Source organism: Cannabis sativa, chromosome 8, assembly GCF_029168945.1.
Source record: "Cannabis sativa cultivar Pink pepper isolate KNU-18-1 chromosome 8, ASM2916894v1, whole genome shotgun sequence".
Lineage (NCBI taxonomy): Eukaryota > Viridiplantae > Streptophyta > Magnoliopsida > Rosales > Cannabaceae > Cannabis > Cannabis sativa.
In genome coordinates this window covers 34,730,463-34,752,438 of record NC_083608.1, presented here as the reverse complement: position 1 = coordinate 34,752,438, position 21,976 = coordinate 34,730,463, and the positions used below count along the sequence as shown (strand labels likewise).

At 35.4% G+C, this 21,976-nt stretch overlaps 2 protein-coding genes across 3 annotated transcripts; one reads left to right on the top strand and one right to left on the bottom strand.

Annotated features, from left to right (window-relative positions):
• The first annotated feature begins 5,417 nt into the window (after positions 1-5,417).
• LOC115701215 (probable aquaporin NIP5-1) lies at positions 5,418-8,997 on the top strand. 2 transcript variants are annotated; one of them, XR_004008524.2, is made up of 7 exons: positions 5,650-5,808; positions 6,882-7,304; positions 7,392-7,453; positions 7,580-7,745; positions 7,855-7,924; positions 8,322-8,401; positions 8,652-8,997. XR_004008524.2 is itself a non-coding variant. In XM_061102852.1 (6 exons), exons 1-6 carry the CDS (start codon positions 5,746-5,748, stop codon positions 8,336-8,338), a joined length of 801 nt encoding a protein of 266 aa, XP_060958835.1. In that variant the 5' UTR covers positions 5,418-5,745; the 3' UTR covers positions 8,339-8,997. The 2 variants fall into 2 exon arrangements, 1 of the variants encoding a protein (XP_060958835.1); XM_061102852.1 differs by having other exon boundaries at positions 5,418-5,808; positions 8,322-8,997.
• Positions 8,691-21,541, bottom strand: LOC115701214 (uncharacterized). Its single transcript, XM_030628946.2, has 32 exons — positions 20,962-21,541; positions 20,430-20,880; positions 19,917-20,171; positions 19,620-19,832; positions 19,386-19,517; positions 19,164-19,293; positions 19,027-19,073; positions 18,851-18,952; positions 18,594-18,701; positions 15,844-15,986; positions 15,652-15,746; positions 15,465-15,543; positions 15,326-15,374; positions 15,171-15,251; positions 14,836-14,931; positions 14,635-14,738; positions 13,663-14,146; positions 13,087-13,122; positions 12,777-12,978; positions 12,566-12,699; positions 12,274-12,454; positions 11,942-12,171; positions 11,713-11,808; positions 11,081-11,170; positions 10,963-10,995; positions 10,725-10,859; positions 10,477-10,537; positions 10,332-10,387; positions 10,213-10,269; positions 10,016-10,136; positions 9,148-9,362; positions 8,691-8,831 (listed from the first exon to the last, which is right to left on the bottom strand). Exons 1-31 carry the CDS (start codon positions 21,306-21,308, stop codon positions 9,205-9,207), a joined length of 4,506 nt encoding a protein of 1,501 aa, XP_030484806.2. The 5' UTR covers positions 21,309-21,541; the 3' UTR covers positions 8,691-8,831; positions 9,148-9,204.
• Positions 21,542-21,976: the final 435 nt, after the last annotated feature.

The following is a 21,976-nucleotide window of genomic DNA, read 5'->3' as shown; positions in this document are numbered from 1 at the left end:
CCTTCCCACAAGGAAATTAGGGCCCTACTTCCAAGCTCATCCTGTTTGAGGGTACACCGACCAACCTTTATACCAAATTCTACTAAAGCCTGATGCATCTGGACGGCTACTCAAATGGGCAATTGAATTGGTACAGTATGAAATAACTTACCAACCCCGCACAATAGTAAAGGAAAAGACTTGGTAGATTTTGTAGTTGAATGCACATGTAAAGAAATAGATAGTTCAAAAGATAATCTCGAGCCAAAAAGAGAGCAAGAAAAAACACCCCCACTGGAAGAAAAGCTATAAAGATAAACCTATCTAAGTTACATGTGGACGGATCATCCACCGATCAGTTGTCTGAAGTCGACATTCTTCTCATAACACCTAGGGGCAACCTTTGCAAGGAGCAATCAAATTTGGGTTCAATGTATCCAATTACGAAGCAGAGTATGAAGCAATTATTGCTAGACTAAAACTTACTCGGGAAGTTTGTGCTAAATATCTAGAGATCTATAGTGACTTACTCTTGGTGGTAAATGATGTCTTGGGGGAATCCACAGCTCAAAGAGAAATAATGGTGGCATATCTCAGTAAGATCCATGACCTGCTCGCACAGTTTAGAAGAAGGTACACCCTCAAACAAATTTCAAGAGAAGAAAATGCAACAATTGATGCACTAGCATGGTTGGCGAGCAACATAGTAATAGACAAAGCAACTTGGTTCCAATCTAGTTTCTAAAAGAACCCAGCATCACATACACGGAGGAAATTGAGATGATAGACCACACACCAAACTAAATGACTCTCATAACAGTCTATCTTAACACTAGAGAACTTTTAAGCAATAGAAATGAAGCTCAAAAGATGATGAGAAAGGTTGCACGGTACATAATACTGAAATGTGTAATGTATAGAAGAAGTTTCTCCATGCCCAAACAAATAGACAGGTTGAAGTAGTCAACAAGACATTAAAAGACACCATGAAAAAATTGCTCAAAGAAGCCAAGGGGAACTGGCCAAAGGAACTACCAAAGGTACTTTATTTGTATAGAACAACTGAAAGAATGGCAACCAGGCAGACACCTTTTGCCATGGCCTATGGCTATGAGGTAATGTTTCTCATTGAGTTAGAACCTCCATCCCATAGAAAATTGATTTACACCCAGGATACTAACAATGCCCTCCCAGCAGAATCGTTTGATGAAGTTGAAGAAAAGAGAGATTTAGCAAATCCAAAGCTACTAGCTCATCAACAAAAAGTGGCTCGATAATTCAACAAACAAGTGAAAGAAAGGAAATTTTTTATGGGAGATATGGTACTCATAATAGTATTCCTGAACACAAAGGACAGTGCAGCAGGTGTGCTCGGGCCTAATTAGGAAGGACCATACCAAGTAACCGAAGTTACAAAATCTAGAGCATACAAACTTGGTTGGTATAATAAAAACATGGAGCTAGTTCTGGTACCAAGGTATTGGAATGATGAACATCTAAGGAAATACTACCAATAAGTGAAAAAGGTCCAGGGACCACACAAGTTGCACAATGCTCAAACACCACTCTTAAGTGGTGGCCTTCTGAGCGAACCTCGCTCAAAGGTTCAAAAAACAATTGGTACTAAAGTCGGGTGAACACTTTCAAAGTATAGATTGTTCAAAATCATTGCTCTTGAGCAATGTCTTTTGGACGGAATATATCATTCAAATGTTTTATATTTAATTAGAAAAAGATAAAGAGATCATGTAATAGCTTTTATAATTCAATAAATATATGTTGCCACGGTAACAGCACATATCGACCTATATATGAATAAAGATATTAATTATCATTCAAATTGTGTAACTTTTATACATTTTTTGAAAATTATAGCAAGTTATCTAATTACCTAAAATGCGTACAAGGGTTATACTCTCACGCAAATCCAAAAAGAAGAAAAGAAAACAGCTGATGCACTAGCACGACTGGCAAGCAAACAGTAATAGATAAAGCCAACCTAGTCCCAATTTAGTTTTTGAAAGAACCTAGCATCACTTGCACAGAGAAAATCGAGATGAAAGACAACGCACCAAACTGGATGACTCCCATAGCAGCCTATCTCAATACCGGAAAACTTTCGAGCAACAGGAATGAGGCTTGAAAAATGATGAGAAAGGTTTCACGGTACATAATAGTGGAAGGTGTAATGTATAGATGAGGTTTCTTAATGCCATCATTAAGGTGTGTGAACCAGACAGGTAAAATAAAACTTTAGAAATGCAAGTGACCAAGAGTCAAAAGTCTGCTCGGTCACTTGGGGGGGGGGGCAGCTATACCTATACAAGCATTGGTAAAAAACAAGCTTAAAGCAAAAAATTGAATTCATACTTAAAGGAAAATATTCATTTTGTTTAGGACAACTGGCTGGTTGTACAATTTTAATCTCAGACTTATCCTATATTGTATGGCCAGCCAGTTGTCCTAAACAAAATGAAAACATTTTCCCAAGTTTTAAAGCTGCTTGGTCGGCCATATTGTACTAAAGGAAAGGCCTGTAGGCCAAATAGATAAAAAGAAGTTTCAAAATATTACTCCAAAAGAGTCCCAGGTTCTTTGTATTGATCGGATGAAACTTGAGCGACATCAAGGTTCTCATGCTCTTCGACGGTAGACGAGTATTTTTTTTGGCCAGCCTTGCTTCTTCCTAAACTTTTTGTGCCTCAAACAAGCTGAGAAAGCTAGTACAGAGATCTTCTTTGAGATAGTCAAAGTTGGCCTCAGGATTTGCCTTCCAGAACTCATAGAAAACATCCAAGGAAACTATTTCCAAGCTCTCAAATTCCTTCTGTGTGCTTCCCACTCGGCACTAAAAGTTACCCGCACAACATCAAGAGTTTCTTGGAAGGAAGTTTTCTCCCCAGTTAGCTCTATAACCTTGGCTTCTTGGTTTTGAAGGAGAGTACGAAGACTTTCCCTTTCATCCTTCAGAGTATTTACCTCTTTGGTCAGCACCTTAAGGTCCTCCTCAAGCTTGGTTGTGGACGGCATGTCCTTAATCTCTTTCCTAAGATCTTCAATAAGCTTGTTCGCAACAACAATTTGCTTGTTTACTTCACCCAACTGAAAACGTTTTTGCTCAGCCTCTTTTTTAGCATCTTTTAGTGCCTTCTTCAATTCACTGGTAGTTGTTATGGCTTTTAGAGTAGCAAATTTTGCTCAACAATAGGTGTATGCCAACTTCATATTAACCTGCATGATAAAACAGAGTTAAATCTCACACATAGCGAAACCTGTATAAAAACAATAAAAAGCAAAGCACTCACTCAGGTGACCTCCTTTAGAACTCCACCAACCAACAGCTCCACTGGAATCTCCTCTACCCCTGTAAGTTGCTCATTTACTTCAGGCATCACGCAATCCTAATAGAAGTTGAGCATTTCTTTAACCTTTTTAGTTTCTAGCTAGAGTATGGGCAGAGTAGCCAATGACCTTGGCAGCCTGGCCCCCTCAGTGTTAGTCTCTTTAGAGTTTTTGGCCGAGGTAGTGGAGGCCTTAGACTTTGCATTCTTGTGGGTAGGAGGAATAACTTCAAGAGCAATATTAAGAACATCTGTGGAGTCAGCAGCCAAACTCCTCTCGGTGTTGATTGCATTTAAAAGAATGAATACTTGTTAAAAACATAATCAAACAAGGACAAATAAGGTTAAAATAAAATGATAAACACTGTACGTCGACAAGAGCACTTTCTCAAACAAGTAATGAAGGGGTATCCTCATCAGAAGAGTCCTCCTCTTCTTCCTCCACCACCATGACATTTCCCTTTCCTACCACCTGGACAGAAGGACGAGCAACCTCCTCGATGTCATCCCTAATCCTTATGGGCCACTCAATCGTTACTTTATCACTCTAGGAGGCCTTCTTTCTCTTCTTCTTTGGAGCCTCTTACTCAGTTATAACCTCCTCAGTCACTTGCTCAGGCTCCTGAACTTCATCGGATGGGTAGAGCCCATACTTAATGAAATTACCCTCAATGGTCGAGTGTGAAATATTCCGAGCCGACTCTAGAAGTTGGAGTATTTTTTAGGCTCTTGATCTAAGACCCAGAGTGAAAGGAGGATTGTAATAATATGGAATATGCTAGAAGAGATGTGGTTAGTACCGATGTCTTCTACAAACCTGCAAATCTTTGACACATCCGTGTTTGTGGTGTCGGTCAGCCATTTACATTGATTTTGGGAAAAGTAGAAGTACCCAAATCTATTTTGTTTAGGTTGACTTCAGGTCAAAAAAAAATTAGTTGTTATCGTAAGCAGATGACTAACCCCATCCTTGGGTAGCATATAGCACAAACAGTGCGGCAAGGTACTTTATGCCCTTGAGCTAGGTCGGACATATGTGATAGTAGTTGGCTATTTCTTTCAAATAGGGATGCAAAGCCAGCATTGCAACATGTTTGGCATGTGGCCCTAACCATGCACGAAATTTGCCTCTGGGATTTATTGTTAGCTATTTGGGACTAGGAAGGAATGCCTCCACCTTCCCAAGAAGACCTTCTTCATAGAGATTAGTCAATCTCTTGAAAGTTAGCACAGATAGTGGTGAGACCCACTAGGCACCCCTCGAAGCTCGATTGTTTAAAGGCAGAGCTTCTGTGTATTCCTCCTCGATGTAATCTTGGTGCCACCAAGACATCTCCCTCCTCACAAATAGGCTCTCCGACCTCATTATAGCCACCAAAAGGAAATTCTTGAACCTCCTCCTCTTCTTCTTCTTTCTCTCCCTTGACCTCAAATGGACTGACAAGGCAGCAGACCTCGCCCTGGTCCTCAATTTTTTGGACTTCAATGTCCCCTTCTTACAACAACTTCATCCTCATTTAGAGGCTTGGCTTGCTCCACCCCGGCTGCTGCAAATAGCTGGGCAAGGTGAGGATCAGTTACCATTGCGACATGGGGAGTAAATTACTATAAATTTTGGTATCTCTTATTTACTATCTTTCACTTATTACTTTTTTCGCTAGTCTAGCAAAATAGTGTTGGTCAGTTTTTAGTGTCAATATTTTGTATTTTATGCCAAGTTTAACTAATTATATGACCATTTGGTCCTATTCAATGGTCGAATCGCTAACCAATTTGTATTCTAAAATCAATAATCACACTTACTGTTGTTAATTTGACTACATGACCTGATATTAAAAATCAAATGATGATATTTTATTTTACACTTACATATAATTGTAAGAATTTACTTTGGATCTAATATATGGAAAAATTTACATTTCTCATCATATAATAATTACAATATACGTATGAAGTAGTAGTAGAGTTGATATAGAAAAGCAGCCAATACGATACCGACTGAATACAATGTGTCACTAACCAGTGACCACACGTATATATATAGTTGTGGTGGTACCACTACTAACTAACAAGGGATCACCATTGACCTTTCATATATCTATTTTAAATACAACATTAAAAGACGCTAAACCAATGGGGTATAGTAGCCATAATATACTCCAAAAACAAATCTGTCTTATTACAACTTTAATAATGAGCCTTATAGGGTATTACTACTTCCAACAACAGAAAATCATTGTTATACGCATTATACTTTCAAAACATATCGTTATAGCCATTATTAAACAATTAATAATGAGATGCACCACAACTTTTCATTCTTTCTTCCTTCTTTATTATGTGACCAACAAACACTAGCTGGTAGCGTATATATATAGGTGACATATCTTGAAGGAGATATATTATAATAATTTGTAAACTTCAAATGGCAGGAATCAGTAGTTGCAAGAAGGCTCTTCCTGCCTTCAATGTCTCTCTGGTCCGTAAGGTATATATATCATATTCTATCTATATATATAATATTTATATACACATATGTACATATGCCTGTGCGCACTCACCACCTCTCTATTACTAAATAATTAGATTTTATAGCATGCATATCTCATCTATATTTATCCTCTTCGTGTTTGGTCAAACTATTTTTGAGGTCAAGGTAATTTTTTTTTACTAAGAGTAGAGTATATGTGCCGCCTAATATGAACATATATATAATTATGTAAATGTATATTACCAAACACGTTTTGTTTTTAGTTCTTATGCGCTTGTGAACGTGTTTGGTAATACAAATTTAGGTAAATAGAGTTAAAGTTTTAAATTTGGAAGCGTGTAAATTTAATATATATATATATATATATATTTATTACTTAATCTTTATAAAATTATATATATTTTTTTTTAAATTTCATCAATATAAATTTCGTTTTAAATTTATTAAAAGAAGATTTAAAAATAATAAATATATACGTTTATATTTAGACTTAATGATTTAGAATTTAGACTACTTTATATGTATCCTGTTTAAAACAATAATACAATATACTAACGAAATTAAAAAAAAAAAATTAAAGTTTTACAAACAATAATACTTATGTCGCTAAAAATAAACATTAAATTTAACTGCTTACAAACTTAAAGTTGAAACTATAAATTATCAAATAACTATATGTATGTTTATATTTTATATATAATTTATATTAATATATATATATAATATATTTTACCAAATAAACATATATGACTAGCTAGCCGTCGTATGAACATTATATATATTTGCATGGCTATATATTGGACTGTAGCTCACTATATGCCAAAGGGGCTTTGTGATTCTCTATTAATTGCCCATGATATTAATAAAAATCAGTTGATTTTGGTTCACTTTTTTTTTTCTTTCTTTCTATTTTAGCATCCAAGTTATTTGATCAATTGGGGTCCACATATATTATATATGTATAAAAAATTTATTGTGCACTTGCACTTGCTAATTTTATTTCTTCCCAACGTACGCGGCTAGATTTTAATTTTATAGGTATATATGTGGTGTGTGTGGTTTGTTTTCAGCTGGGAGCTGAGTTTGTAGGAACGTTCATCATGGTGTTTGGAGCAACAGCAGCGCCCCTGGTGAATCAAGAGCACGATGGATCAGCAGGAGCCTTAGTTGGAAACGCAGTGTGCTCGGGTCTGGCAGTGATGGTGGTCATATTTTCGACTGGCCACATCTCGGGAGCCCATCTAAATCCTGCTGTGACCATCGCATTCGCAACCTTCAAGCACTTCCCTTGGGTTCAAGTCCTCCCTTACATAGCAGTCCAGGTTCTGGCCTCCATATCCGCCTCTTTCCTTCTCAAGGCAGCCTTTCACCCCTTCATGTCCAGTGGACTCACCCTTCCTACTGTTTCCCTTCACGAAGCTTTTGCCGTCGAGTTTGTCGTCACCTTCTTCCTCATGTTCATTGTCACCGCTGTCTCCACCGACACACGTGCGGTAAGTACATAAATACATATATTATAAACATCTTTTGATCATTTCTAATGGTTAAGAGGGATATATATATATATGTGTATATGGCAGGCAGGAGAATTGGCGGGAATAGCAGTTGGAGCTACCGTTATCCTCAATGTTCTCATATCAGGGTTTGTACCTTCGAATCACCATATAATTATCTATATGCATGCATGGCTTATTCGATCAGATAAGAGTTATAAATTATAAGTACTGATATATACAACTAGATATTTAAATCTGAGTTGGCGTGGCAGGAAATCAACAGGTGGGTCAATGAATCCTGTACGGAGCCTGGGTCCAGCAATTGCAGCTGGGAATTTTAAAGGGTTGTGGATATACTTGGTGGCTCCACCACTAGGGGCTTTAGCTGGGGCAGCCACCTACACTGTTGTTAAGATCTCGGATAGAACACAAAATCAGGTATATTAATTTATTATTATTGTAATATATATATATATATATGTCTGCTTTCTAAATGAGCTCAATCGATCGAGCAAGTAATTAATAGATGAATTTCATATGAGTTTAGGTTCACGATGACTCTATTCGTCAGGACTCCGTTTCCGTAATAAGTGATAATTATCAGCCACATCCCGCAGGTAATACCAAACATAATTACCTCTCAGATTAAATTTCTATTAAACCAACATGAGTTTGCCCTTTGACCAAGGTGCAAGATACAAATAATGTAAAAAAATAATAATAATTATTATTATAATAGCCTTATAATAAATTATGAAATATATGTAAAAAAAAGTGTTGCAAAAATTATAATAATATTATAAATAAAAAATGTGAAATTTTATAATAAATAATGAATTATTTATATTATAGTAAATAAAAAAAAATTGTATATGTTAAAATTTTTACAATTTTTAGTACTACTAAATTTAATATACTTTTTAAGACATTATTGTAGTATTTTATTTTTTTTAGAATTAATATCCTAACGCTTTTATGAAGATGCGTTGATACAACAATTTTTTTCAATTGCAGGTAACATCATGATATGATCTGCCGTACGCTCTTTAACCCAAAAGGTTAACAAGTTCTTCAACCATTCCACCAAGATTTGAGTATGTACCGTGTTTGAATACATATAAATTTATATATATAAATATATTTTATATATATAAACATACTGGGCTATCAAATCAAGCCTTGAATGTCCATTTCTAGTCACTCTATATACATAACAACATAAAAACCGCAAACTGGTTAAGGATACGAACAATAAGCAAAGTTGTAGTGGTCAGAAAGCGCTCTTCAATAACAAGTACTGAGACCAAATGAAAACCAGTCATTCTATTTTTTTTTCCCTTGTAGGGTCCAAGGTTGGGAAGGATCTGGCCGTTTCTTCCTATTGCATGTGTTTAATTTGCAACGTCATTGTTTTCATTTATTAGGGGTTTCTATCATTTCTTCCTTCCCACCTCAATAGCTCGGGGCTAGCTCGGGGTGTGTGGTAGCTTCTGTAATCAGTCTCCTAGAAAATTTATAGTGTTCCTGCATAAATGTAAGGGTTGAAAAAAAAAAAGATATATGAGCATTGTATTTGTTATAAATTATAATTTAATAAAATTGGTGGTTGTGGAAGGTTGAAAGGTGTAATATAGTTTTATCTCTGTATACATTTCATAATCAATATATATTTTTATTGTTATTTAAGAAATCATTTTGAGTTTAAGGTTTAGAAATTCCATGATCAATAGCCCCTTTTTCCCATGAAGCATTGCAAGTTGCAACTCTGTCCATCAGCAATTTTATTCATTGACAGCGCAAAACGTCATGAGCATTGAACTTGAAAAATTTGAGGACTCACTAGATCATTGTAGCTTTCTTCGTTCAATCTCTCTTATGTTGTGATGTGGACCACCAGTTATCGTTCAGTTTCGGCTTCATCTTCACTAGCAGCACTGATAGGTGTATTTTTGTTAACAGCTTCTGTTGGATCTAATGTGTCACTGTCACCTGGATCATCCACATATGCTTGTGAACTCACTATCTGTCCCGTTAAGTCTTTATGTTTTAGGTTTCCTGTCAAAATTAGCAACATGAATGTTAACACAACTTAGAAAAATGACAAAAGCCCAAACATCAATAAAAAAATTAGCAAAACACAATAATCAAGATGGCATTAAAGTTCTTTAATGACCTTCTGTGACAGCCATAGAAATTTCCTAATGCTCCCATAAACTTTACGATATACTTATATTGCTTTTAGAGAGGTTGAAGCAGCCAAACTAGTTAATGCAGTTTGACCATAATGTTTTTATTATTATTATTATTGATCTATAAACAATTCCAAAAGAAAAAGAAATAATAATTTATATAGTTCATATCTAAAATTACCTTACCATAATTAGAATGGATTACATTTAAAATTTGTTTAAATTTTTACTAATTAAACTTATATTTAATATGGAAAGGAAAAAGAATTATTTCGAGAACATATATTGTTTACATCATTTTGAAATCATTATGTTATATAATCAAAAAAGCATCTTTTCTAACCAATGGATTCCATTTTAAAATTTCTTAAAAAGATTAGGATTGAGGTGACATGAACTGTTGGGACCAATTTCCAGCAACCAGAAAACTCCGAATCGATAAATCAAGATCATCCAGAAATATTAAGGGAGAGCTTCATCTACATGCACATTCAGAAATGCAAATGAAAAAAGACCTACCCATCCAAAATTTGCACCCACTGGGTGTTGTATATAGAAGAGCCTTGACATGGAACAAATAGCGTTCCATAGACCTTTTCGTTGCTGGAATTTTGCTCGTTATGACAGTTTGTTTCAAACCCTATCACAAATAGATTAGATCATCAAGAATGAAATCGTAAATCAGTGCCAAAAGACAAAGGGATGAAAACACTAACTTTTGCCTCTGAACAAAGGGTCTGTATAGTTCTTGTGGCCTTCTGAAGCTCTTTCACCTGATTCATTACAGATATCAGCTTAAAAACATATAAATTTTACATGATGTGTCATATCTTACCATTTGGATTATGCACTCCTTATGACCTTCAAATTGAGCTCGCAAGAAATCAAAAACTGGATGGGAAAAAAATCCACTATAAGACGCGAGAAAATTGGCAATAGTATCTTGTTGCATACCACAAGGTCAAAGTTCAAGTGGCAACCTTTCAAGAAGGAATCAACAAATTTCCCACCATATTTAACAGCCATAGCGTGCACAGTCATCTGTTCCATCATGATGGGACATAAACATTAACTAGCCTTATAAGCATTTCACCATAAAGAAAAAACAGCCTAGTTGTATATATAAAAATTAAAAACAAAATAACCCACACAGGATTATATAAATAAATATATATAAAAATGAAAACAAAACATGTTGCACAAGGAACTTGAGAATCTTTTTAATAACCTTGTTAGACGTCCTGCAAAGGGAAACTAACGATACCACCACATTTACAGAATGTTGTAGGTTGGCCAATAGTTCTATGATGGTTTCATGTTGAGCAGAAGCTCTAGATTTAGCAAGGAAAATGACTTCCTTAACCTAAGGGGAAAAACAATATAGCACCAGTTAAATGTTCACGGAATAAGTACACATCCATTAGCACTTATGAAATATTTGGATCAATGAAAAATCCTCAACTCACCAATCTGTTAAGAACAGTCATATTCCTTTCGTGCTGCAAATAGAACTACATTCAGTAAATATGCCAAAGAAGAAACTGTACCACAAAATATAAGAAAAGAAAAACTAATACAGCTTACCAGTACCCTGTACCATACAATGAATGTTGTGGAATTTAAAGTCGAAAAACCCGGATTATTTTCTTCTTCTGCATTTTCAGATACAAGTTCCTAACAAAGAAAAGCAAATTGGATTATCAGTATCTGGTTTGGGTTAAGGTAAAATAAGCTACGATTATAATTTATATATCTATTTATTTTAGTTTTAGGACATTTCAACTGGGAGACCTCCCAGTGGCCCCAAGTTTTTGAGTCTAGGGGGTTTAGAACCTTGGAACAATGCCTATCAGCACTTTCCAACACCCCTTCCTTACCACGAGAGCAACCCATGGGTTGAATACAAATTAAACCCATGGGTTGAATACAAATTAATTCTTAGTCCTCTGAAAATTGAAAGTGTCTCTTCAGAACCTGAGGCAACTGTCATCTTTAAACCCAGAATTGGATAACTTTTTCATTCTAGCCCACACTCAGGAACCTACTACAAGGAACTATATTGTCAAAAGTAAAGAAAGTAACCAAGTACCTATTGTCAAACAGCTTCGTAATATTGAGAAATACTCGCATTGACAAGAAACAGATAGATTTAAATACTAAGTAATCAATTCAGTAAACAACAAATTAAAGAAAGAAAAAATTAAAAATCAATGCACCTGTGTTAAAATAGATTGAGCTATCTCATCTAGCAGAGCAGAAGTGGAATCGCTACTTTCCAAGTAAATGTGAAGTATCTTTTGTACCATTTCACCCTAAAAACAGTGTAAAGGTCATGAATAACACCTCTATTGTCTCCATCACTTGGTAGTTGAATCAGAAGTGTTTAGCAGAAAGAAAGAATGAAAAATGTAAAAAGGCACAAACATTATAACAAAATGGTATTACTTTGTTCTTCCAACCGTTCTCAAGATGTTCACTCTCCCAATTATGCTTCAAAAGCTTCTCAGCAGAACTGCCAAGTTTGGTCCTTAATAAATCAAGTGCCCCCTGGATTCCTGAATGCATTTGATTACCATTTTCCTCCCTGAGCTTATCAAGGAATTTCCGGAATGAGGTAACAATTAATTCTAGAGTAAGAATAGACTCGGAGGCTAGCATAAAGGAGAAACAGCATGCTGCACAAATCAGATGTCATTGGAAAGGCGGTTCAACACTTCAATGTAAGAGAATGAAGAAGCTCCATGAAACATACTATGCAGCAAAGCAAAATAATAAACCTTCGTCGAGGACACTTTCAACAAATAAATAAGCCCCAACATATAAGTATTCAGCTGTCCCAGGGAGAAGTGTCAATTGCATGCTCGAAAAGAAATGTTCTGGTATCTTGCCAAGCTGGAAGGCTTCAAGAAGGTATAAAAGAATTTCTTTATTCATCAGTATATCTGGCAAGTTTATTATCTGTAATAATGAACAATTTTGGTTGTTAGTTCTGGGTGTTAAAGATTGGGCGTCTCAATTAGCTGGACATGCTGATCAATATCAGCTTAGAGTGAAAGGAAGAAATTTCACCTCACGAAAACAATGAAGTATTTCTTTGAATACCATAGTAGACATTGAAGATTTTGAAAGTTCGAAAATTGGAATATCTGGGTTCCCAGCAAAAGTAAATTGAGTCTTCCAATGTTCTTGACAGTTTTCATCACCTACAGAAGAAATGTTCAATGATCAAGGATATATATACTGTGATCGTTGTCCAGTCATCATAATTTAATTTGCCTACCTTCTTTAAGTAGACAAATCGCACTATCCAAATGTCTCTTAAGAAATGGAAACACTGGTGTAATTTTGCTCAAAAATTGACTGATTGTCATCCTGGTGAACCCAACTGGAGCACTAAAAACTCTACCGGAGAATAGTTTTCTGGGGGAGAAGTAATCCAGCTTGTAATGAAGATCACGCAGAAGGTACAGATATAGTGGTAACTAGCATCCATTGAAGATTAAAAGAGTTAGTTCTTTAACTTTGCAATGTTTTCTTAACAATAAAAATTAGATCAACAACAACCATATCCCTGTCCAATTAGTAGTTACCTCAGCAGCGGGATCAGAGCAACAAGAATCTTGACCCTGCATCAGAAAAGAAACATTAAATAAATTCCATAATCTTCAACTCAAAAATCATTGCTTTTCATAAGAGAAACAACTAACAACAATAATGCAAAACTTGAATCTTATCTACCAACACGAGATAGGTCCTGAAAGCTTCCAAAACCACTTAATAAGGTCTCGCAATACCTACAGCTTAATGAAACGAGCTTAAAGCCTCCCTAACAAGTTAGGGTCACAAGCTCTAAACCCGACTTATTTTTCTTATTTTTATATATCAAACTAAGTGTCAATACTTACAGCTTCAATTCTCAAAAGTTATTTCGGAAAAAATAAATTTTAAAACTCATCACTATAAACATTAATACAGTATGTTAAATAATAATAACCTTATTTTTGATATCTAGAAGAAAAACACAAAGTTATTTGCAAAGTTAAGATTTACAGTTTGTATCTCAACAAATGAATTATTTAAAATGCTATGCACCAAACAGAGCAAATATGGTTATTTTTGTAGTTTAGACTTTAGAGAGTACTGCACAACTGCACAAGCATGCATACCTTTGAAAGAGTCAAAATGGAAAAGCATTGAACCAGGAGACACCTGAATTTGGATCGCTGGCCTTCAAGAGCCTTTGCAACTGAAGAAATGTCTACAACAACAGGCTCATTAGAGTCATGAGGTCGCTGCTCTGATGACTCAGTTGACCTCTCTTTAGAAGATAAACCAGAAGAAGTTTCATTTGGCATATCTTGGCTTGTTATAGCTCCTGCTTTCCTATAAACATCAATAATAGTGGGTTGCCGTAGTTTCTCATTTGAATCTGAACTTGTGCATGCTTTTGAGAGATTCTTACGTGTCCTCTTCTTGTCAGAAGGAATTTCAACATTAGTTTTATTATGCTCCCTTTTCTTTTCCACATGCTTTACTTGGTGTGATTGTGGATTTAACAGTGAAGAGCCAGAGTGATCCAAGTAAATATGGAGCTCAGGCAGAGATAAAGTGTAACGACCAATATAATGGTTCAATAATCCCTCAAGAAATCTACAAGTTTAGACTACTTTTCATCAGCTTATTGAAGAAAATAAACCAAACTAAGAGGCATAACGCAAGTGTTAAAAGATGTATAAAAGAATTCCAAACAGATTTTGAATCACGTGATAAGAACCAATCTTGTAAATAATATTAAGCTCTACATTGCCTAATCTACTGTATTGTTATTAGTATTCTTATGCTAGTATGCAATATTTAATTCCCTAAACAAAGTGAAGGCTGTTTCAAGATTTCCACGTTTTTAGACAAATTTCATCAGTAAGCTAAGTGAAAAAGTAGGCAAACTAATGCATAAAATAAATATGTGAATAAAATAAACTGGTCCAGAATTATTTTGGAATTCATCAATAACCCATCTTGTAAACGGATCTTAGCTTATGTAACACATCTGTCATGAGAGTATAGCATATACTGTGAAAGAAAAAAAAAACATATTTACAAAATTTTCTTAAAACAATTGAGAGAATGAAAAAGCATACACAAGATTCCTCAATCGCTTCAGTAGCTTTGTAATTATGTCCTCTTTTGTAGTCTGGCTAGTAAATTCAAATCCTCCAGCAATTTGTGTACAAAAAGCATTGAGCTACATTGAAGCAAGGAGACAATAGATCATCTATATGATAAAAGTTCAATAGAAGTCCACCTAAATCATGACGCCATTCTAAATCGTAAGAGCTTACTAATTCACGTATCCAGTTTGCTGCATAATAGAGGGAGAGACAAACAGTCTGTTTTTGTTTACCAGACAGAGACTTCCAGCCAGTTCCAAGAAAGTACTGGAAAGTGCATAATCCAAACACATTTTAGTGAACTCATCCAATTGCATTGACAAGCTACAAGATAAGACTGACTAATGAGAGTGTTCAGGCAATGTAGCAAAAGTAAAAGCACTGTGTGTGTATTTTTTTATTTTTTTATTTTTTGAAAAAAAAAAATACACTCAAAACAATGAGCCACAAAGAAAAATTAGCTGCCATTGTTAATATTATTAAGAATGCCTTGCGTTTAGTCCAACCTTTGAGGATGGAAGATGCAAGGGACAGCCAAGTAGTGCGTCAATTCCTCCAAGAGATCCTTGATTTGTCAACCTCTCAATCTAAAAAATGACAGCAAATCAAAGGCAATCACATAACTGTAATTTATACACAATGCCAAAGGGGCAGCACTTACAGTAGACAGTAAAAGGAAGTTTGCAGGAAGGACTTGTAAAGATGTAGACCTGCATGCAATGAAACTTTCAAGCTTCAACAAAACCAAGTGCAGAGCAAAACATGATACAGTATACTATAAAGTATAAAAAATGACTTACTGCAAGGATGCAGAAACCAATGGCAATATGTTAAGACAAATAGGTGAAATATCACCATCCAAGTTCATCCAGAGTTCCCCTACAAAAGATCAAGGAAATTCAATTAACACCCATACAAAACAAAATGTAGGATGGAGATTAACATACTGTCAGATAGCAGGAAGACAAGTATCATGATTTCACTCACCTTCTAAACCACAATAAGTCTCCTTATTAGGCAACTGTCCACCATCAAGATCAGATAGATACATAGATTCAAATTCACCTACATGTTTCCCAACCCTATTATCCAAGCAAAGTGTGATTGTTAATATCTGTCCAAACTGCGAACAAGCATATAGATAACACTGCCAGCCTTTGGTTGTTACAATGAACTGACCATTCTGTAATGGTTGGATGAAGAGCTTCAGAGTCCATCAGCTCTGTCAGTTCATCATAAAACATGACCAAAGATAAGGGCAATTGTTTACAAGAGTCCAAAGACATCTTCAAGAGTTCCAACGCTTCCTCGCTATTTGATTTCTGTAAAAATGATCTTCAAGAATCAATGCAGGTCTTAAAGAAATAATTTATGCAAATAATAACAATAATAATAATGGAATGAGAAACTAATAAACAACTATGAAATGAAATTGGTTGCAAATGTATGTGCCTCTTGCTGCTATTTAATTATTGTCAAAATAGATTTTTTCCTTAGAGGTCATAAAACCTGATAATCATCTCAATAATAGATTTTTTCCAAACACATTTTAGTGAACTCATCCAATTGCATTTACATTATCAACCTCGGAAAGACATGGGAAAAGCTCTAGCTCGCTACTAGGGTTATTGTTGCTATGTTCCCAACGAGATGTCCCAGAACGATATGCTTTACAACGTATTTAATACATGTTTGCATTGACCCAGTAAAAGCGGACTTATCACAGCTGTGTGATTTTCAATTAATAACCGTATTTATTTTACGTGGGGTGTAATCAAATCCCACAATTTCAGGGGATTATTGTTGTAAAATATCAGTCTGATTTGTAATTAACTGTCCTCCTATGTAACTATAAATAGGAGCACGACACACTAAAAAAGGTACGAAAAATCCTTAAGAGAAAAAGTCCTAAGAATTGTATCAGAAATATCTAATAAGATACACTCGTGGACTATGCAGAATTTTAACTGCAAAACCACGTAAAAAAACTTAGTGTTCTTATTTTTTCCTTTATTGCTTTTATTTTCTGCGCAAATCCATCACGATTTAGGCTTTAATATAGTTTACGAAAATCTGCGTTAACAGTATGCATTTCATCAGCTTCATTCTCCTCTTCAAGTTCCATTTTTGGTTTTGCATCAATTTCCAAATTACCCTCATTTCTTTTGTCCAACTCCACCTCAAATTGAATTCTTTCTGGTGGTTTCTTACTAGTTGTGTTGAGTTTTTCTCCTCAAGCATTAAGATCCATGTACAATGTACTCATCAAAAATCACATCTTTACTGATGACATTTTTCTAATCTTCAATGTTCCACAGCTTGTAACCCTTAAACCCTCGAGGTACCCTAGAAAGATACACCTTTTTGCTCTTGGTTCAAGCTTGTCTTGCCTTGTGTGAGCATAAAAATCCTCAAGTGATTATAGCTAGCTGAGTTTCCTATCCAGACATCCGTTGGAGTTTTAAAATCAATGCCAGATGAAGGGCCTTTGTTAATCAAATAACAATCTGTAACAACAGCTTCAGCCAAAAATTACTTTGGTAGCCCTGAGTATGAGCATGCACCTAACCCTTTTCCAGAATTGTCATGTTCATCCTCTCAGCAAAGCTATTCTGCTGAGGGTTTCTAGAAACAGATTTGTGCCTACCAATTCCAAATTTCTTGCAATAATCATTAAACTATTCTGCACAAAACTCCAATCCATTATCTATTCTCAGCTTCTTTATCTTCTTTTCAATTTGAGTTTCAAGCATGGTTTTCAGTTCTTTAAACTTATTGAAGGCATCATTCTTGTTCTTTTAAATATAAACCCACACTAACCTAGAAAAGTCATCAATAAATGTGAGAAAATACCTAGCTCCACCTCTTGAAAGTGTTCTAGATGGACCCCATAAATCTGAGTGTAGATAGTCCACAATGGATTTGGATTTGTGTATACCTACCCCAAATTTCACCTTGGTTGCTTTGCCAAGAACACATTGCTCACAAAGTCTTAAAGGGTTGACTTGAATCTGTCAAAGAACATCTTTCTTGCCTAGTATCTTCAAGCCACCATAGCTGACATGACCAAGCCTTCTGTGCTAGGCTAAGGTGAAATACCATTAGCTTGATTTTTCATAGTGGTCCCTTGTAAGACATAAATACCATTAACAATCTTGCCTTTCATAATATATAAAGAATCTTTCATAGCCTTCAAAATGTCATTTTCAATCTTGACATTAAAACCATCTTGATCTAACATGGACATAGTAATTAAAGTTCTCTTAATATCTGGTACATGCTTGACCTGTTTCAACTCAACAACCTTGCCATCTTCCAATTCTAGCTTGACTATCCCAATGCATGCATTTGCACAATCTCTATTGTCACCCAAATTGATAGTTCCACTTTGTAGAAATTATGTATTGAATGAAATGTTCTTTAACTATACAAGTGCGGAATGAACATCCATAATCAAAATGATCCAATCTATTTTTGTCTTGTACTTTGAGATGGCTAACACACTGACACTATCATAACCATCACTGTCTTCTACATTTGAGACAATGTCAGCATTTCCAGCTTTTTTGAATTTGTAATCTTTCAAGAGTAGACAATGGAGAATGCGAAATTTGATAAGCACATATGGTAACAGGTTAGCTTTACTCACCATGGAGCAACCCAAGAAAAAGTCCATCCTCTTCTAGATCATGCAACTCATTGTCGGCAATAACAACACCAAATTGAAAACCTAAAATCAACCAAGATCCACTTTCCATTTTGTGTGTTGATATTTAGCTGGTCCCTAAACTAAAAGCTTATAATCATTTGATAATATCATCACCTATGTGTATGATAATTAATTGGCTATTTAGGATTTTTACCACCAAAACTATCACAACTACCAAGTCGTGCTCCTGAACTAATTAATTCAATAGATTGAGTTGTACCTGAGATAAGGATGGAGAGGTAGCATTCTTTGCATCACCAAGACAGGAAACTATCTTCAGGGTGCCGATTAGACCCATCTTCTTATACTTAAGATCTGTATGACCAACCTGCATGATTGGACCATAAAATAAAATCACTTTTCTACTTTTAAGACCAATGTTGTGAAGAGAACTGAACTTCTGCATCAATTATAATATTAAACATAACACTTTGATACTAACTACACATTTAGAGATAAATTTACAAGCCACAATACCTGTTTCCTGACTATCATCAAAAGTTCATTAGCAAAAGAGGATCTATATGAATCTGCACTAGACCGGGCAAATAGTGCCAGTTGGCTGAAAACCTCATAGACCTGCACTTCAGTAATACCAATGAAAATGGAAGAATGAGGACCTTCTTAGAATCACAAACAAAGATATTGCATACCTTGTGCAGATTTTCAACATTAAATCCCTCCAAGTAGTCCAGTATACCTGATTGTAGAGCAAAAAACACATCAAGAAGATAGGAGAAAAAAACTTCCAACTAATATAGTACACATGGATCACGAACAAATATAGTACCACTAATATGAGGAGAAAAAGGAATCAATTCCTGTGCGTTTTTGGAGGCCAGGAAACCCAAGGTTTCCAAAGCAGAACTCACTACATAGCTAACACCAGATCCCACAAGAGTAACTAGTGAACCAAGAACCTGTACGCGGACACAGTCACAAAGAAGAGTTCCTAAAGTTCACCCTTTAGTCATCAACATAAGAAGAAAAAGAAATTTATGAGGTCACTTACTTCTTGCCTCGAATACGAATCAACAAATTCTTTGAACATACTAGTATAGACAGAGATGCCAAACTCTCTTGCTTTTTTCTCTTTACACGCCAGGAGATACTCAGTCAGAGAAATAAATGATGGAAGATACTCCTAATAAATTGGAAGAAAGAATATAAAACATAATTCAATTTTATTTATTTATTTACTTTTGATAGAAATGCAACTTATGTAGCATGATTTTGTCTACAGTACCTTTACCAAATCCTTGAGTCCACCAATACATTGATCAAACATAGCTTGATGAATGCAATCTTCAACGATTTTCTTCTTGAATATCTTTTCTACTCTCTTTTGCAGCAACTCACCATTCATGTATATGAGCATAAGCAGCCAAATATCAATGACTTTGTGATCTCGAGGTTTGTGAAGGGAATTCAGTTCTTTCAAAATCTCCTGGCAAAGCATCTATGGTAGGAGCAAATTAAAAAAAAAAAAAAAAAAAACACTTTTAAAAGAAACAACAGCCACAAGACAAGAAAAAATATCTACATTCTTGAATCGAAGACTTGATCTCAAGGCATCAAGAATCAAAGCCTCCGAACTGTCCTTGTGTGACTTTCCTTTCAACTTTTTCTGTTGCATTGCACAAGCATTTGACAGCCCAACAAACTTCAACTGTTCTCGAATCTGAGAAATTATTCTTCCTACATTTGCTGCTGTTGCTGACAGCAACAGAAATCTGAGTAGAAACGGCATGTGTTCCACATCAATAGTTCTGATGCAAGATAATGCTATGGTGATCACCTTTAATTTCAAGAAAATTCCACTCATTGACAACCATAATAAGAAAATACGCAGCTTTAACCAAATAATATTAAAAGAGACATATCAAATACAATACAATTAATCATACGGACACATATCGAGTAAACAATGATATAATTCACAATTTGAATACTTTGCAATAATATCCAAAACAGTACATATCTCTATCTGAGACTTTACGACAATATACTAACCATTCTAAAAAATTATTCACATAATAAAGTAAGTGAAGTAAACCTGTTCCTGTAACTCTTCATCTAAATTAAGGTTTGAAAATGAGTCGAGCACAGCGACAACTATAGAGGAGTCCTCTTGAAGTATTAGCTCAAGCGATTCAACCACAGTTTTATTGCTCTGATCACCGATAATCTCCGGCAACGACCCGATAATCTCTTTCTTCAAATGCAGAGGGCAAATCGAAAGAACTTGCATTAACTTCTCGGTGAAGGCGTTAGGATCAACAATGAAGTCAAGCCACCGGAAGTGGTTAACGATAAGCCTGGCCACGTCATTTTCAAGCGACAACGATGACGATTCAGAATGTTCCGAATACACATGAAAGTACTCCGGAAGTTTCTCAAGAAGCATGTTCTGAAGGTCTAACTGAATGGATGGAACCAGCAACAAATGCCTGACTAAGCTCTCCCCAGTTGGACCTAATCCATCACTTCTCGAAGGCTTAAGAATCCTGAATAAAGAAATTTCAGAATCTCTCCTCGCTTACTTCTCCCCTAATTTTCTTTAAAAAAAAATGTGCAAGGAAACTGACCTGTGGAGATTTTTCGGGGATTGAATGTAGGACGAAAGGCCTGCGAGAAAATCGGAACGAAGAGCAGAGGCATTATCAGAAAATGAGAAGGCATGATGAAGGTGGCGACGGAGCTTGTTGTGGTCGGTTGGAAGACATGGGGGGCCGGAGGGGTTGATGAGAGTACAACCAGCCTCGGCGAGAATTGAGACCATCTTGTCGGTGACGGGGACTTCAGCGGCGTTGTTTGGTGGGGGAGCATCGGCAGTGGCGGTGGATTTGGGGATTTTGGGAGGAGGGAAAGGGGAGACGAAGGAGGAGGAGGAGGGTCTTTTGCGAGGAGTAGTTTGTTTTTTGAGGAATACCATCAGGTCTGGTGAGATGGATGAAGTTAGAGGTTTTCTTGTATGGAGATTTATGAAGGCTTGGTTTTCGTTTAGTTCTTCTGTTTGGTGGTTCTACACTACTTTTCTTTCCTTTTTACTTACTTTTGATAGCTTTATGGTTCTACTTGCTAGGCTACTATGAATTGATACAGGGCGAGAAGGAACAATGCACACAGCACAATGGTCGGAAATGGAAGAAAGGGCGCCAAAGTTAGGGTGGGAGAACTGGAATTTTGAAATGTATAATTAGCAGCAGCCCTCACAAAAATATAATTATTATGTTTATTTATTTTATATAGCTGACTATTCAATAATTACATTTCTATTGTAACCATGCGATTACATTTTTTTTTGACCTATAATAAAAGATAACCAATAGGTAAATTTTTTATTTTTAGAATTAATTAACTATTTTTTAAGTAATTAAATAAATATTTAAAAAAACCTTTTTTAGCAATTAAAATTTATATAAAAAAAATTATTATTTATATATAAATCCCTTAGATTAATTATTTTAACAATTAAGCTATTTAATGATAATATTTACAATTTTATTTTTTACAAAAATTAAAATTATTTTTATATAAATTAAAATTTTGTCCTTATAATGAATTTTTTTTTACAAAAACACACCCTGTTTCTTTTTTGCA

What these genes read in the sequence shown, in the direction of transcription:
- LOC115701215 (XM_061102852.1), top strand. Translation starts at nt 5,746, where the DNA reads ATGGCAGGAATCAGTAGTTGCAAGAAGGCTCTTCCTGCCTTCAATGTC. An exon ending in TCTCCACCGACACACGTGCG is followed by an intron (nt 7,305 to 7,391) that starts GTAAGTACATAA and finishes TGTATATGGCAG; the next exon opens with GCAGGAGAATTGGCGGGAAT. An exon ending in CTCAATGTTCTCATATCAGG is followed by an intron (nt 7,454 to 7,579) that starts GTTTGTACCTTC and finishes TTGGCGTGGCAG; the next exon opens with GAAATCAACAGGTGGGTCAA.
- LOC115701214 (XM_030628946.2), bottom strand. Translation starts at nt 21,308, where the DNA reads ATGGTATTCCTCAAAAAACAAACTACTCCTCGCAAAAGACCCTCCTCC. An exon ending in GACTTATTGTGGTTTAGAAG is followed by an intron (nt 15,544 to 15,651) that starts GTGAGTGAAATC and finishes GATCTTTTGTAG; the next exon opens with GGGAACTCTGGATGAACTTG. An exon ending in TTGGTTTCTGCATCCTTGCA is followed by an intron (nt 15,375 to 15,464) that starts GTAAGTCATTTT and finishes CATTGCATGCAG; the next exon opens with GTCTACATCTTTACAAGTCC.